A 15,555-nucleotide genomic window follows, 5' to 3' on the forward strand; every position below is an offset into this window, starting at 1 on the left:
AGGACTAAATCCCCTATAAACCAGGATAAAGCAAGCATTTAAATTCTACTAAAAATCTAAAGTAAAAAATGTCTTAATTTAACAGTCTGAGAGCCATAGGATTAACATTATTAAGTAGTTAATAATACATAACATCATAGAATCAGAGGAATAATGGCCATTCGAAGTGACGGATAGTCCTTGAACTCTCGGCTGTAGGCTCTGTGCTTCCCTTTGGCCCAAATGGTCATCTGGATGAACCCCAACAAAGTGTAGAGAGCAACTGCAACACAAGAAAACTAACATCAGAACAACAGACTCTATATATAAATGGACACAGATAACATCATATCTGGCTTCAGTTGACTTAACATTGAAACATCGTCATCCCTCTCTCTGTAATTGCTTCTGTGAGCCTTGTTATTTTTGGTCTTAAAATGTTCGTATTAACCTGGACTAACTGATCCTGGTGTTTTTGTTTCACTATTTTGTCTGAAAAAAAATTGATGATATTATTTATAGGTGATAGTGATTGGTGATATTATTTAATTGCCTGGGATGTACCACAATAACCTCCTGGGACCCGAAGAAAAAAGTGTATTACAATATATTTTTTTGTAATTTTGTATCTATTTGGAGGTAAATGAACACTTAACATTTTGATTTTGTTCATTTTATTTTTATTTATAATTTTATAACATGTCCTCTGTAATGGACACCAGGGACATTTTGGTGTTAAATCCATGTGAAGTTAACAACCTAACAAAAGCAACTTTTTGATGACCAACATCTCTGACAAGCTTCTACAGTCGCCTCAAAATGTTTTTAGACTCCCTTTTAATTTTTTTTTTTTTGTGCAGTCACAAACTAACTCCTATTCAGTTATTTATTTATTTTTATCCTGGACATGATAGTGCCCTATAATCCCCCAGGTCCATTTAGACAGAGGAACCTAGTCCCCCCCATTAAGAGTGTATCTCAAAACACAAAAGATTTTCACTATAAAGGACACAAATGAATGGGCTGCATCTCAGGAGGATATGGCATTAAAATCTTGAATTTATTAGATTGCTGTTGTTTTTATTGCTCAAAACATAGGAAAACATACAACCTATGAAAGGACCTAGTGGTGTCACATGTGTTTTTGTTAATTTGCCTTCAGTGTTACGCAGTATGTATGTATGGCATTTAAACTTCTTAAACCAAACAACCAGAAAAGTTACACAGCAGCTTTAAATACGGTAATTAATTTAACTATACAGACCTGGTACACACTGAGTCATGATGGAGAAACCAACCCAAGTCCCAACCTATAAAATAAGAAATAAAAGAGATTGGTAAAGTACATTTTAATATTACTTTATTAATGCTGTTGTTATCATTGTGTTATTTACCTCATATGTGTAGTTTGGACAGGATACAAAGAAATAAAGCCACGTAAAAGGATTCTTGGTTGGCACTGGAAATTTTCTGTTTTTTGATCCTGCATTTGTTGAGACATTGATGAGAGAATGTCACAATAATGTCTATGATGTTGTGTTTTGTAAATGTTTTGTACTCACTGTTTTTGAGGTTGTTCAGAGTCAAGTGAATGGAGAAGTTTCCCAGTTCACACATCTGCAGAAATCACACTGTTTTAATCCAATATAATATGGTAAGTTATTTATTTTTTATTGCAATACGCTGCTCATTTTTCTTACCACAAACACGGCCAGCGCATAGTTGATTTGCAGATCTCCATATGCTAAAGAGAAAATAAGAGAATACATTTATTTATTACCATTTTTTTATTTATATATTTTAAAGGTGCACAATGTAACATTTCTGATGGAGGTCCCAGCATTGGCTTGTCTCCATGGAGATTTGAGTTTGATTTTTGTTTAGAATGTTCTGCAATATGACTTTTAGCTTATCTACCTCCATGGGGACAAACACGCAGCATCGCCCGAGTAAGTTACAACTCAGGTCAGATCTGTGGAGAAGCAAAGCCTGGCATAGTAAGAATTTATGTTTTTCAAGTTTCAAGTCCAAGTTTTCTTTGCAATAAAATACCTGCAATTTAATTATGCAATATGGAGTTAGGTTTTAAGTGATTTAATGGCATTTTGTGGAACATCTCAGGTGGCTGACTCTGCACAAGAAAAGTTACATAGTGCACCTTTAAAATGTAACACTAAATCATCTGTAGAATATTTTACATACATGGAGGAGTATACAGAGGGTGGTTGATGTAGTAGGCCAACCAGGCTGAGAATCCCCAGTAATAGGCACAGTTCTGAAACATAACAGCTAAATCAATTAATGTCCTTCCTTCACTGCAGCTCTAATGGACAGAGGAGTGTAGCTTTCATAAGGTAAATGTCTCTGTGTGTGTGTGTGCTCACCCAGACTATGGTCCTGAGAGGCATCGTCCCGTGGGAGAAACGGTGCACAAAGATGGTCTCCACCAGCCTCTTTATGTAGTGGAGCGTGTGGCAGACGCAGGCCAGACTGGACACAGAGAGGTGAGTTAGTTTTACGTAAATGTTATTCATAGTGTGGAGAGGAATATGTCAGCAGTCTAGTATGAGCCCTGTTACACTGACATGGTACAACTCAAACTGGGATGAAAGGTAGAGATTAAAGGGCCCATATTACGCTATTTTCTGATCTATGTTATAGTGAGGTAACAATAACCGAAATATTTTGATATCGTATTGTCAGAAGTCATAATATTGTGGACTGTCACAATATATCGTATTACAAGTTTCTTTGCTTAAATGCATGGTTTTATAGTAGCAACAGCTTATAAACATCAGAAACTACATATCCCATGATTCATTTCAGTGCAAACAACATGAAGAAATATGCTTTTTACTCAAATTCCTGGGATCATGATGGAGATAATTCACACCAAAATCTTGTCAAGGTATTTTAAAAGCAAAAAAGTGTTCCATCTCCAATTACATTAGCCTCTCCAAAATATCACAATATATATTGTACCATGAGATTTGGATATCTTTACATCCCTACTATGTTATAATCTACCTACCTGGAATTTTGTTTTGTTTCATTCACTCATGTTTTAAATCCTGCATATTTAGGCTGAGTTCTTCTCTCAAACTGAAAGAAAGTGAAAGGAAGTCACAGGAAGTGCTCCACTGTATTTTAAACTCCTTACACCTTCACTTGAATCATTTGTATCATTTCAGCCCTGGAATTGCCAATTTCTACTGAACTAAAGAAAACAGTAGCTATTAACTTGAAAACTACCAAACCATGACATCGCAAGGTGGAACAAGGTGGAACAGAGCATTTTAAGATTAGGAAATGTACAGACTATCAATAAACTATTACTTAAACATGTGTGAAAGAAACAAAACACAACTCCAGGTATGTTTTTAAGGAGTAACATTCTAACATGGTTTAAAGCTCTCAAGAATAATTTTTGTGTAATATAAGACCTTTAAAAAGAAATTCTGAAAAATATATCTGCATATTTTTCACTGAAATATTGCCAAATAAAACCTTTGTCACTTCTGGACTCCCTTATGTGCAGCTTTCAGAGTGATGAAAAATGAACCCACTTGATATAGCAATGAACAATTCAAAACAAAATATGATATGGTTGTAATTGTAAAAAGAGGTACTTAAAATGGTACCCATAAACAGGAGGCTGAAAACATTACCCAAACAGTTTATTGTATTACTCACAGAATGCCTCTTGAATTTACAACTTCTTCAAAAAGTGGCTCAGGTCAGAATAACCAAATTTACCCGTTTATTGAAGATAATGATTTGAGTTGAGTGTGTAGACTTACGTGACAACAGGGTGTGGGCTGGAGGTGAAGGCATAACTGTGAGAGTAAATGTACGGCACTCTGAAGTAGAACAGGAGGTAGGTGAGCAGAGGACCCAAGTACTCGGCCAGAAACACCTATAAATACAAATGCAAAATAAAGACCAGAAGCAAAGTACACACATTATAAATAGCAAATGGGCTTAGAAAGTACATGTACTCTCTCCCCACGTATGCCGAAGTAGCAGCATTTGGCAAGAAACCTACTGCAACGGTAACCACCTATTCTGCTCTCTGTTATTGACACTTTGCACTGACAAAACATTCATGGTCCTATTTAGGAGTTTGATTTTCAACAAAAAAAAGGTGAGAGAGACTAACTGAAAAACTGTGCATGAGATCAGCTGCAAAGTATCTATAGTTTTGGTCTATTTAATATTGGGTAACATACTCACCATGGTCCAGCCTAACTGTGGACCCAGATCTCTGAAGTACATTGTGGCAGTGGTCCCAACAGGCAGGTTCTGTAAGACTTCATCATCTCGCAGTGACTTTCCTCCTAAAAAATACAAGTTTATCAATGTGCTAATACAGCTAAACTAATGCCATATACTTTGCTTTTATACACTGTGATTTTAAACTAATTTTGGCATGTAGGGCTGTGCAATAAATAGATGAGGTAACCTACTAATGGGCCCATATTTTTAGACTATTCTCAAAAGTGACTGTCCCAGATTCTGTCTCTAATGCATTGTGTTTTAGAACAGCGAGACCTGGAAATGCTGTATCATGCGCACAATTAAAACTACTAAGAAGTAACAGCCAGGGCCGGTTGTAGAGGTTGGGGGCCCAGTGCAAAACGGTTTTGGTTTGTGAAAAAAAATCACACAAAAGTGTAACAATCTAATCTATTTTAGGAGCAGAAATAGCATGTAGGTTAAGAATGAAGAGGCTAAAATCAAGTAACTCGTAACACAGTTTCTATATAAAATAACATTTTTCCAGTTTTTGATGGGCGTCTTTGTGCATTAATGGTCTACAGCAAAAAATGTAACTAAATGATAAATGATTAATCTGCAGGGCAACAATATATAACAATACCAATTGTTATGCAGGCTTAATTAGACCTGATTTGTCTTGAGTGTTGGTTTAGCCTGGGTTTAATTTTGGTTGTTTTAGTTTAATCCAATTCACACCTGCAATACATATGATTTGGTTCCTGGTTTAGGTGATACCACTTTCATTTAGACCAAAAATATTGATTACAGTACAGCATGTTAGAATCGATATTTTTTAATAAAAACATGGAGCACCACTAAGCCAAATCCTTATACTACTATACTACTTATAGGTTTGAGTACATCTAATTAAAGGTTTGAGTGCAGCCTATTTACTGGAGTTGAGTATAGTCTACTAATTGGGTTTGAGTACAGTCTACTTTTTGGGTTTGAGTGTAGTCTACTTACAGGGTTGAATACAGCCTACATAGTAAGGTTGAAGTATAGTCTACTTACTGCAGTAAACTTACTTACATTTTACTTCCTGGGTTTGAGTACAGTATACTCATGGGGGTCTGGTACACTCTACTTCCTGAACTGAAGTATGGTGTACTTGCTGGGTTTGGGTACGGTCTACTTGCTGGGTTTGGGTACGGTCTACTTGCTGGGTTTGGGTACGGTCTACTTGCTGGGTTTGGGTACGGTCTACTTGCTGGGTTTGGGTACGGTCTACTTGCTGGGTTTGGATACGGTCTACTTGCTGAGTTTGGGTTCAGTGTACTTACTGGGGTCGAGCTTGAGGGCCTGTCTGGCTGGATACCAGTGAGGATCTGAAAGGATTACACAGGTTCAGACTCGGGAGTGAAGAGTCGGCCTTGGGCTCAGTTTGGCCTCAGGCTCTGTTATAATTGATCACAATGGAATAAACTTGAGCTGGTGCAGTCTGATATGCACAAAAACAGCCTGAGTAAAACATGAATCTGTAATATTTTTGAAAAGGTAATAACCAGAACAAAATACAGGCAGGATTAGGAAGGAAGTTTGTGGACATGTTGTTAACAAAAATCTCCAGTGCTCTTCAGGTGTATTGTTGTTTTCAGATGACATAACTGCAGAATCTGACATTTTTAAAGGTCCTATATGTTGTGCAAAATTGACTCTTGTGAGTTTTAAGCCATGCTATAATGTTGTTACCTCCTTCTCCAGTGTTTTGGTTTCATTTTCATGTTTGAGTGATCCTTTATCATTAGTCTGTCTACATCTGCAAAGCTCACAATACTATGTTCCACCTTGTGATGTCATGAAGCTGCATTTTTCAAGTTAACAGCTACACTGATCTTTTGTTTAATAGAGACAGGCAATTCCTGGGCTTGTGCAAATGATTCTGGTGAAGGTGTATGGAGTTTAAAAACACAGTGGAGCACTTCCTATATTAACATATGACATCACAAGTTGGAACAGAGTGTTTTCTGTTTGTAAGAAGAACTGAGCCTATATATACAGGATTTGTGTGCTGAACGTGTGTAAATGAAAAAAAAAAAAACTTCGGGTGTATTTTTGATGAGAAACAACATTATAACACAGATCAGAAAATAATTTTAACACACCTTGCCACGATCTGCACCGCCTTGCCTAACCAATTTTCTGTGGGAAACACTGATTACTGTTTTTCATTGTTTAAAACTTGAGTAATAATAATTGTTCAGAGAGACATGATCACTCAGTCAACAATAAAATATCCTCATTAATGTTCAGTAATGGTCACAGATTTATTTTGTGACTTATGAATAATGTCTGTTGACTTGGGTCACTGGGATTTGTGACTTTTAAAATATGGGTCCCCAGAAAAAAGTTTGGGAAACACTGATTTAAAGTCTCAAAACAACAATAGGCTTGTACTTACATAATTTGTGGAAAAGGCTTTTGATGTCCCCTATAGTTGAATGTGGCTCCACCTGAATGAAAATATTTAGAATGTTCAAAATGATATTGAGACATTAATATCAATTGTATAATAGAAAATACATACCTTATCTAAAAAACATAGCTGCTCTCTTGTCTTGGCATCTAGGATCTCCACCTGGGAAGACAAACAGCAATGACCATATTTTAACTGTAAGATTTGGATATGTTCAGTCAAATTAGAACTAGCTTTACCACAGCACAAACACAAAAAACATATATTTTTGCAGTGGAGTAAGGTGCTGCATTGTTACATGGTGAATTTAAATATTCAGTGAGAAGATCTAGATTTGTGTCCTCACTGTCAGTCAGTAAAGATTTAGTCAAAGGTGCATTGTATAAATTTTCTGCTGGAGGGTCCGTCACACGCTTTTCTCCATGGAAATGTTATTACTTTGTCTGGACGTTTTCACAGTATGGTATTAAACCTTTTTATTTTCATGGAGACCAAACCAGACCAAGTTACAGGCCAGATTTTTGGAGAGTTAACCCCACTCACAGTCAGAATGCCAGTTTTTGTAGGTATTTTTGAGCTTTAAAACCACCTGCAACTGAATAAATATAAGGTAGAGCTGTTTTATGTCACTGTGAAAACATTCCAAGCAGAGAAATTACATCTTCAGAAACAAATGGGTGACGGATTCTCCACCAGAAAAGTTACACAATGCACCTTTAAGTCTCTATCAGTAGATAAGTGAATTGCTATATTACATAAAATTGACTCTTGTGAGCATTAAAGCATGTTATAATGTTGTTACTTAATCAAAAACAAACCTGGACATGTGTTTTGTTTCATTCACACATGTCTGAGTAACCTTTTATTATGTAGACAGTCTCTACAATATGACAGTGTATTCTATTATAACATACTGTAAATGTGCTATGTGAATACAAAGTGGTAAGATTAAATGTTCCCTCATGTGTGAACAGCGCCTCCGCCATTAAGTAAATGAGTCGGTAAATGATGGGCCTTAAATCCTGTGTTTCTGCAGATTCTGTGGCTCTGGGCCTCATTCAAACTGACTGTGCACTCAGCAAATCTTTAGCTTTCCATTAGAGCCTTATTACAGTGTCCACAGAGGAGCAGCCCACCCAGCAGGAAGACGAGGGGGAGGAAGAGATAGGAGAAGGAGAAAGAGGAGGTGGAGGAGAAAGAGGAGGAGGAGATATAGAAGAGGAGGAGATAGAACAGAGGGGGAGGAGATAGAGGAGGAGGGGGAGGAGAAGGAGATAGAAAAGAAGGGGGAGAAGGAGAAAGAGGAGGAGGAGATAGAAAGGGAGGGGGAAGAGATAGAGGTGGAGTTGACAGGAGATAGAAAAGAAGGGAGAGTGGATAGAGGAGGAGGAGATAGAAAAGGAGGAAGAGGAGATAATAGAAAGAGGACGAGGAAGAGGGGGAGATAGAGGTGGAGGAGAACGAGGAGGAGATAGAGTTGGAGGGGGAGGAGAAAGCCAAGGAGGCAATTGAAGAGGAGAGGGAGGAGAAAGAAGAAGTGGAGGTGGAGGAGAAGAAGGAGGAGGAGATAGAAGAAAGAGGAGAAAGAGTGGGTGATAGAGGAGGGGGGATAGAAGTGAAGGGGAACGAGGAGGAGGAGATAGAGGAGGAGGGGGAGGAGAAAGAAGAAGAAGAAAAAGAAGAGGAGGAGATAGAGGAGGAGGGGGACAAGAAAGAATATGAGGAGGAGACGGAAGAGGAGGTGTAGGAGAAAAAGCAGGAGGAGATAGAAGAGGAGGTGTAGGAGAAAGAGCAGGAGGAGATAGAGGATGGGGCTTTCAGGGCAAAATGCAGGCTCCACACCTCTCCCTCCTCCACCCCCACCCCGCCCTGACCCTGAACACTGCACATCGCAGTGACACCTGCTAATTAAGATGAAGAGAGAGGAGGGGGCAGGCCAGTCTGTGGTACTAAACTAAAGTGTTCAATTTTGTGAGATTGTGCCAGTTCTGAATCTGAAGTGATATTTTAGTCAAGAAATTATTGAAAGTCCTTTATAACACACATTTCTGATCTATGTTATAATGTTGTTTCCTCATCACAAACCTGGAGTTGTGTTTTGTTTTATTCACACATGTTTAACTCACAAACCCTTTTTAAAGTAACTTGCGTGTATTGTGATTAACTTAAAGGTACTAAACAAGAACTAAATAAAACTCGGGGTAGTTGTATTTAGCAGTTTAGTTGATTATTGATAAACAGATGTCAAATGAAATGAAATTAATATGTCAATCCAGGGACAAGGCCCTCTTTGTCACAGGAACAGAGTGTTTTGTTTGTTTGTTTTAAAGAAGCCTAAATATGCAGGGTTTGTGTGTTAAACATGTCTAAATTAAACGAAGCACAACTCCAAGGGTGTTTAATGACGAAACAACATTATAACATAGATCAGAAAATAGCGTAATATGGACCCTTTTTTGTTTTTTGGCATTTTGGTTGCTCCTGTTCATATTGAGTGCTCATGGTTTGACGGACGTAATCTCCTAGTTGCTCAGACATGCCATTGAAATGCATCATGGGAATTGTGGTCTTTCTCCTCCAGCTGCTGCAGAGGTTGGGCTCACGTTGATGCCGTCAGTGGGTTGTTAGCGCCATGTATGTGCCCTTGTAAATGTGCTTGTGTGTTTGGGAGCAGGAGCGCCCTCTCTGGGGAGGAGGCTCTGCTGACAGCACAGGTCACACTTCTGTCACGACAAGGACTTTAACACACAAATACACTGAAATTGGCACCTCAAGCAGTACTACAATACACCTCAATGGAATGGCACGTATACTTTAAAGGGCCCATATTACAATTTTCTGATCTATGTTGTAATGTTTCCTCATCACAAACAGACCTGGAGTTATGAGTTGTGTCATTCACACATGTTTAACATACAAACCCTGCATATTTAGAAACTTCCCTCAAACAGAAAACACACTGTTCCACCTGTTAATGTCATTATGTAATACAGGAAGTGCTCTCCTCTGTTTTTAAACTCTATACACCTTCACTAGAATCATTTCGATCATTTCAGCTCTGGAATTACCGATCTCTGCTGAACTAAAAAAGTAGTAGTAGTAGTAAAAAGTAGCTGTGAACTTGGAAGCTACGACTACATGACAGTACAAGGTAGAACAGAGCATTTTGAGCTTGGGAGATGTAGACAGATTAATAATAAAGGGTTACTCAGACATGTGTGAATGAAACAAAACACAACTCCTTCTTTAGATGTAGTTTACCTCTAATTACCATTCTTAAATATGTACTTACTTAATATGAACTGACTTTAAATAATTAGCTGACTATAAAATAAAACTATTCCTTTCACGCATAATTTCTGCACTATGAAGGTAAATGTAAATATTAGGTTTATTTTAAGATTTGTTTGTTTTGACCTTCATGGTAGAGTCAGTAGCAGCAGCAGTTTTATTTTAACATTTTTAATCTTACTTGCTATGATATTAGTTGTAGTAGTAATAAAAATGAGAATATGTATTGCCTGTAATGCACTCATGTATGCACTCCACAGTCTCGTTTCTGGCCTCAGTGTTGGAGCTGACCAGTGCGTCTCTGCCCTCAGCAGTAAATTAAACTTAATGAAGATGCAGTTTCTTTGATTTTGTGGTCACTCAAACTGGACACATCACATTTAATTAGACAAAGTACTCCATAGGATACAGTGGTCTGAACACTGCCCATGGAGTAAGATTAGTTGTACTCCACAAGAATGTTATTGGAGTACACCGAGTAGGACATTTAATTGAAATGTGGTACTGTTGTTACTACTGCTATTATTTATTGCTATCTTTATTCCGTTTGGGAATACTATTGCCTCTACTACTACTACTACTACTACTATTATTGCTATTATTACTATTACTGCTGCTGCTACTACTACGACTTCCACTACTTCCACTATTACTGCTACTACGACTACTACTTCCCTACTACTGCTACTGCTACTTCCACTACTACCGCTACTCCTACTGATACTGCTACTACTTCTGCTAATACTGCTAATGCTACTCTTACTGCTACTGCTGCTACTGTTACTACTGCTGCTCCTACTACTACTACTACTGCTACTGCTACTTCCACTGCTCCTGCTGCTACTTTTGCTGCTACTACTACTACTACTACTGTTACTACTACTGTTACTGCTACATCTACTTCCACTGCTACTACTACTGCTACTTCTACTACTGCTGCTGCTACTGCTACTACTACTACTACTTCCACTACTACTGCTACTGCTGCTACTACTACTAGTACTAGGTCTGATTCATTGCACTTTTTACATGTTCACTTTGTTGTTGTTACATGAATTTGCCTTTGAGATATATTTCCCCAATTAATTAAGACATTGTGAATAAAAGAAATCAGATTACTACTCCAGATATCCAGAAATCAGATAATGATCAGATTTTGAATGTAAACTTTTATGTCCACAACTTTTAACTTTAAATTCCTCTTGTGTTGCTGACTCTGGCATGTTTTGACACCCCTGACATGCTTTGACCTGGTTTACTTTGGCTGTACAGTGGGGCCGTGTGGATGAAGGACACATGAGATGCCTCCTTGCTGTTTGATTGACAGCTCTGAATTCTCCTGCTGTCCCATTGCGCACATACAGAGGACACTTTGAATTCCCAAACATATCAGCCTTAAACAGAAAAAAGGATCTGAATGCTTTGTGTATATCTTTACACGCTTATTTTTAATTCAGATCTTACAACTAATCACAGCTAGGAACCCAAACGATGCACTGTAAACATCCCTGCTCTACTAGAATAAAATTGGCTTAAAGGTTTGATAGTATAATGCAAAATATATGCATAGAACATTTTCAGTATAGATCTTTTTTCCCTTTTTTCCACTTTTTTGTCCATTTTTGAAATTTAACATAACAAAAACAAACACCAGACCAAAAAATAAAACTCCCACACCCTTTTTCAGTCTAGTTTTTAGTTTTCTGCAGTTTCAATTTAGCTATTTAAAGAGTAAAATCAACAAGGTGATAGTACTAATACAATTGAATGGCAGCACATGTCCTGAGTTAACATTTGTTGCCTTAAGCATTTTTATTGCTGCTGCCCATTGCTCTAAGTTTGGCCTCCACATGGTGCGTCCAAATGGTGAGGGAATTACCGTAGATATTTTTACGCATAGATTTATAAATAAAATTACAAAATTACATGTTAGCGTTGAGTAGCTTAGCAGCCTTGCTTACAGTTTTCATACATTCAGATTCAGACTTACCTCAAAGAAGGTGGTGCGGCTCATCGCGGCATGTACAAAATAACTTTATTAACAAAGAAAAGTCTGCACAGTCATCGCTCTCCTCTCACATGGAGCTCAGTCTGATGTCCTCTTCAATGTGGGACAGTCCCAGCTCTGACCTCTCTCTCCCTCTTTCTCTCTCTCTGTCTCTCTCTCATCTCTCCCTCCCTCCCTCTTTCTCTCACCTCCCTCTCTCTCCATTTCTCTCTCTTTCTATGCTCCTAGGGAAGTGTTTCAAATGCCGGTAAAGTCCCACAGTATCTCATCTATCTTACAGTTATTTAATTCCAGGTGTTTTGCTTAAAAAAACACTGAAAAACATTTTATTTTACTGTAAGTTATTGGTGTTATCTCTCCACAGATTTGACTTGTAACGTGGCCAGGGGGAGTTTTATCACTTGCCTACATGGAGCTGGATTTCTTTAATGCCATACCATGGAACATTACAGGCAAAGCAATGGCTTCTCCATGGAGACAAGCATGCGGCAGACCCTTCTGCAAAAACGTAAATATGCTCACCTATTCATATATTCACCCATATTTAACTCAGAATGGATTTTTCCCCAAACTTTATTTAATAACAATTTCCAAATATCAGCATTGTCAGGATAAAATATTTAAATAAAGACAAAAAGATGAGTAAAACACACACACAAAACAACAACAACAACAACAACAACAAAAAAATCTAAAATAGAAAAAACAAACAAACAAAAAACAACTACCAGGTCACCTACTCACAATAAACATGCACCAGACTGAAAAGAGAGAGTGACACAGGAATCAAAGACAAGAGTGAAAAACATCATTCTGGAACAGAGGGAATATTAACAGACTCGACAAACTGAAAAAATGGAACCCACGTTTTCTTGAAAGTCTTCAATGACCCCCCCCCCCAAGCGTACATCTTACTTTTTGCATGTGTCAGAATGGATTTTTTACATAGAATATTCATATTATATTATTTTATATCTATTTGTTTCTATTTATTTAATTGATCTCCATGACCAAGTAACTCGCCTGGCCGATCACTTATGTTTTTTCTGTCTAAAATAAACCAGCATAGCACAGCAGACTTAAAAATAGCACTCTCTGCCCTTGACTGTACAGCACATGTGAGTAATATAATGATCGTAAAGCATGCTCCAAACAGACCATGGTCTATGTTTGTGCTCGTACTGAAGAGTTATGATGGGCCGGCCTTGTGTTGAGCTGTGAGCCTTTGTGGTGTCAGCAGAAGAGGAACCTCCAGAGACACAGCGTTACTGAAATAACCCACAGATCAGAGCTGTACCAGTGTTCAGACTGAGGCTAAAGAGCAGGGAGGTGGAGGAATAGCAGGTCTGGGACATAGGCGAGGGAGAGCAAGTTCATTCATTTATTTATTTTCTGGATCAGTGCATTAATTAAAGATCCTATATTATACAAAATTGATTCTCATGAGCTTTAAGCCATGTTAGATTGTTATCTCATCAAAAACATACCTGGAGTTGTGTTTTGTTTCATTCACACATGTTTGAGTAACCCTTTATTATTAGTCTGGCTACATCTCCAAAGATGAAAATGTTCTGTCATGAAGTGGTAGTTTTCAAGTAAAAAGCTACGTTTTACCTGTAGTTCAGCAGAGATTGGCAATTCCAGGGCTGAAATTATCCAAATTATTCTAGTGAATGGAGTGTAAAACACAGTGGAGCAGTTCCCGTATCATCAGGTGGAATGGTGTTTTCCTTTTGAGAGAAGAACTCAGCCTAAATCTGCAGGGTTTGAGTGTGAAACATGTGCGAATGAATCAAAACAAAACCCCAGATCTGTTTTTGAAGATGAAAAAACATAACATACAGAAGATCAGAAAATAGTGTAATATGGGCCCTTTAAACATTTCTGTAAATATGACCAAATATAGCCAAGTAAGCAATGCCCATGTCGGTTAATGTCAGCTTAAAACAAAAAATAAATAAATAAATAAAATGTTTAGACTTAGACAAACTTTATTGATCCACAAGGGAAATTATTTGGACATAGTAGCTCTATCACAGGTTCATCCAAAATAAATATAAAGACTGAAAAAAACTTCACTTAAGTGAATTTTTTTATTCACACCAGAGCCCAATGTGCAGAGTGCAACATTTACAGTGAAAATGACGAAGCAGAGAAAAAAGTATTTACAACAATATTTACAGCAGCAGCACTTACAGCAAGCCAGCACCCACATAGTTAGGACAAGGACAGACAAGAAAATGAATGGAGCTCCTCTTTAAGTTTTTCCACGCGGTCTGCCAGCTAAGGTGTGCTCTCGGGCCAGAGAAAGACGCGCTGATTGGGGGGTGACGGGCAATTACGGGGGCTTTGTCACAAGCTCACACATCACAATATAATATAATAAGAAAGAGTGAAAATATAAATGGTAATAATAAATTCTAAATAAGTTGTAAAAAAGATAGCAAGAGACAGGTGTCAGATAAGAAATAATTAGATAAATGTAAATATACAAGTAAAAATAAGATAAGTAATACAATTTAAAATCACAGCTTTATACAAGAGGTCATAGGAAGACAGTGCAACGGTGAACAGCTGGCATATATAATATTTACTCATTTAACTGCACTATCATATTTCAGCTAGAAGGTCTGCCATCTGCTTGCAGGAACATAGTTTGGCATTAAACTTTCGTATCTCCTTCCAGACAAACAGCTGACGCGAGCAGGCCAAGCTACAGGTCAGATCTGTGGAGAGGTGAGCCCACTAAGAGTAAAACTGCATGTTTTTCAAGATAAGTTTTAGCAACAAAAACAGCCATACTTAAATAAATGCTAAATAGACATGTTTAATGCCATAGTGCGGAACATTATAGGCAACGCAATAAGACGCAATAATATGTGTCGTACCCGACCCTACGCTACACAATGCACCATTAAATTATACGAGGGATGATATAAAGCATTCACAAAGTTCAATGGTTCTTAAAAAGAACAATTTATAGTCTGTATCCAAAGCTTCAGGGGTTATGAGAAAGTTCACTCGAATAAAAATATGATATAAACTTTCCGGCAAAATGGCAAAAAGGTCTTTTTACTTTGGGCCAGTCAAAAATATTTAAAGTGCATATGACAGGTTTGAGTACTCTTTCACTAAAACACAGTTGACGTATATTATTTTAAAGATTTTACAATAAAAGGCAACATTTTTATGTCTAGTAAAGTTCATAATTTTACTTCCTGGTTGGACATGGGCAGATGTGATAATAGGGAGATAACAGGTAATTCCAGCTCTGTTACCTAGCAACCATAATGTTAACACGTACCAAAACATAAATTGCAATTAGACTAATAAAAATAGATGTGTAGGCATGACTATTAATAAATACACCGCAAATCAGAGTGCCTCCACCATCCTTTTTCTACTCCACAAAAATAGATGTCTGTTTTAGAAGCACTCAGTAGTACTTCTTGTATTTTTTATTTTTTTTTTATAGACAAACTGACACTCGAAACTTGAAACTATGATAAATATTCAACACAGATAATATCTCACCAAACCAAACCAAATTACGCTACTTCTATCTATGTTATAATGTTGTTTC

The 15,555-nt window shown here is 37.5% G+C and overlaps 1 protein-coding gene across 1 annotated transcript; it reads right to left on the reverse strand.

Moving 5' to 3' along the window:
* Positions 1-134: 134 nt before the first annotated feature.
* On the reverse strand, positions 135-11,978 carry tecrl2a (trans-2,3-enoyl-CoA reductase-like 2a). Its single transcript, XM_020930640.1, has 13 exons — positions 11,955-11,978; positions 6,785-6,835; positions 6,659-6,710; positions 5,541-5,585; positions 4,213-4,316; positions 3,780-3,895; positions 2,364-2,469; positions 2,182-2,254; positions 1,680-1,723; positions 1,542-1,596; positions 1,374-1,462; positions 1,244-1,289; positions 135-262 (listed from the first exon to the last, which is right to left on the reverse strand). The coding sequence occupies exons 1-13, from the start codon at positions 11,976-11,978 to the stop codon at positions 135-137; spliced, it is 933 nt and encodes a 310-aa protein (XP_020786299.1).
* Between the last annotated feature and the right edge of the window lie 3,577 nt (positions 11,979-15,555).

The sequence above is a fragment of the Boleophthalmus pectinirostris genome, unplaced genomic scaffold (assembly GCF_026225935.1).
Source record: "Boleophthalmus pectinirostris isolate CB_2022bp ecotype Guang Dong unplaced genomic scaffold, ASM2622593v1 HiC_scaffold_15, whole genome shotgun sequence".
NCBI lineage: Eukaryota > Metazoa > Chordata > Actinopteri > Gobiiformes > Gobiidae > Boleophthalmus > Boleophthalmus pectinirostris.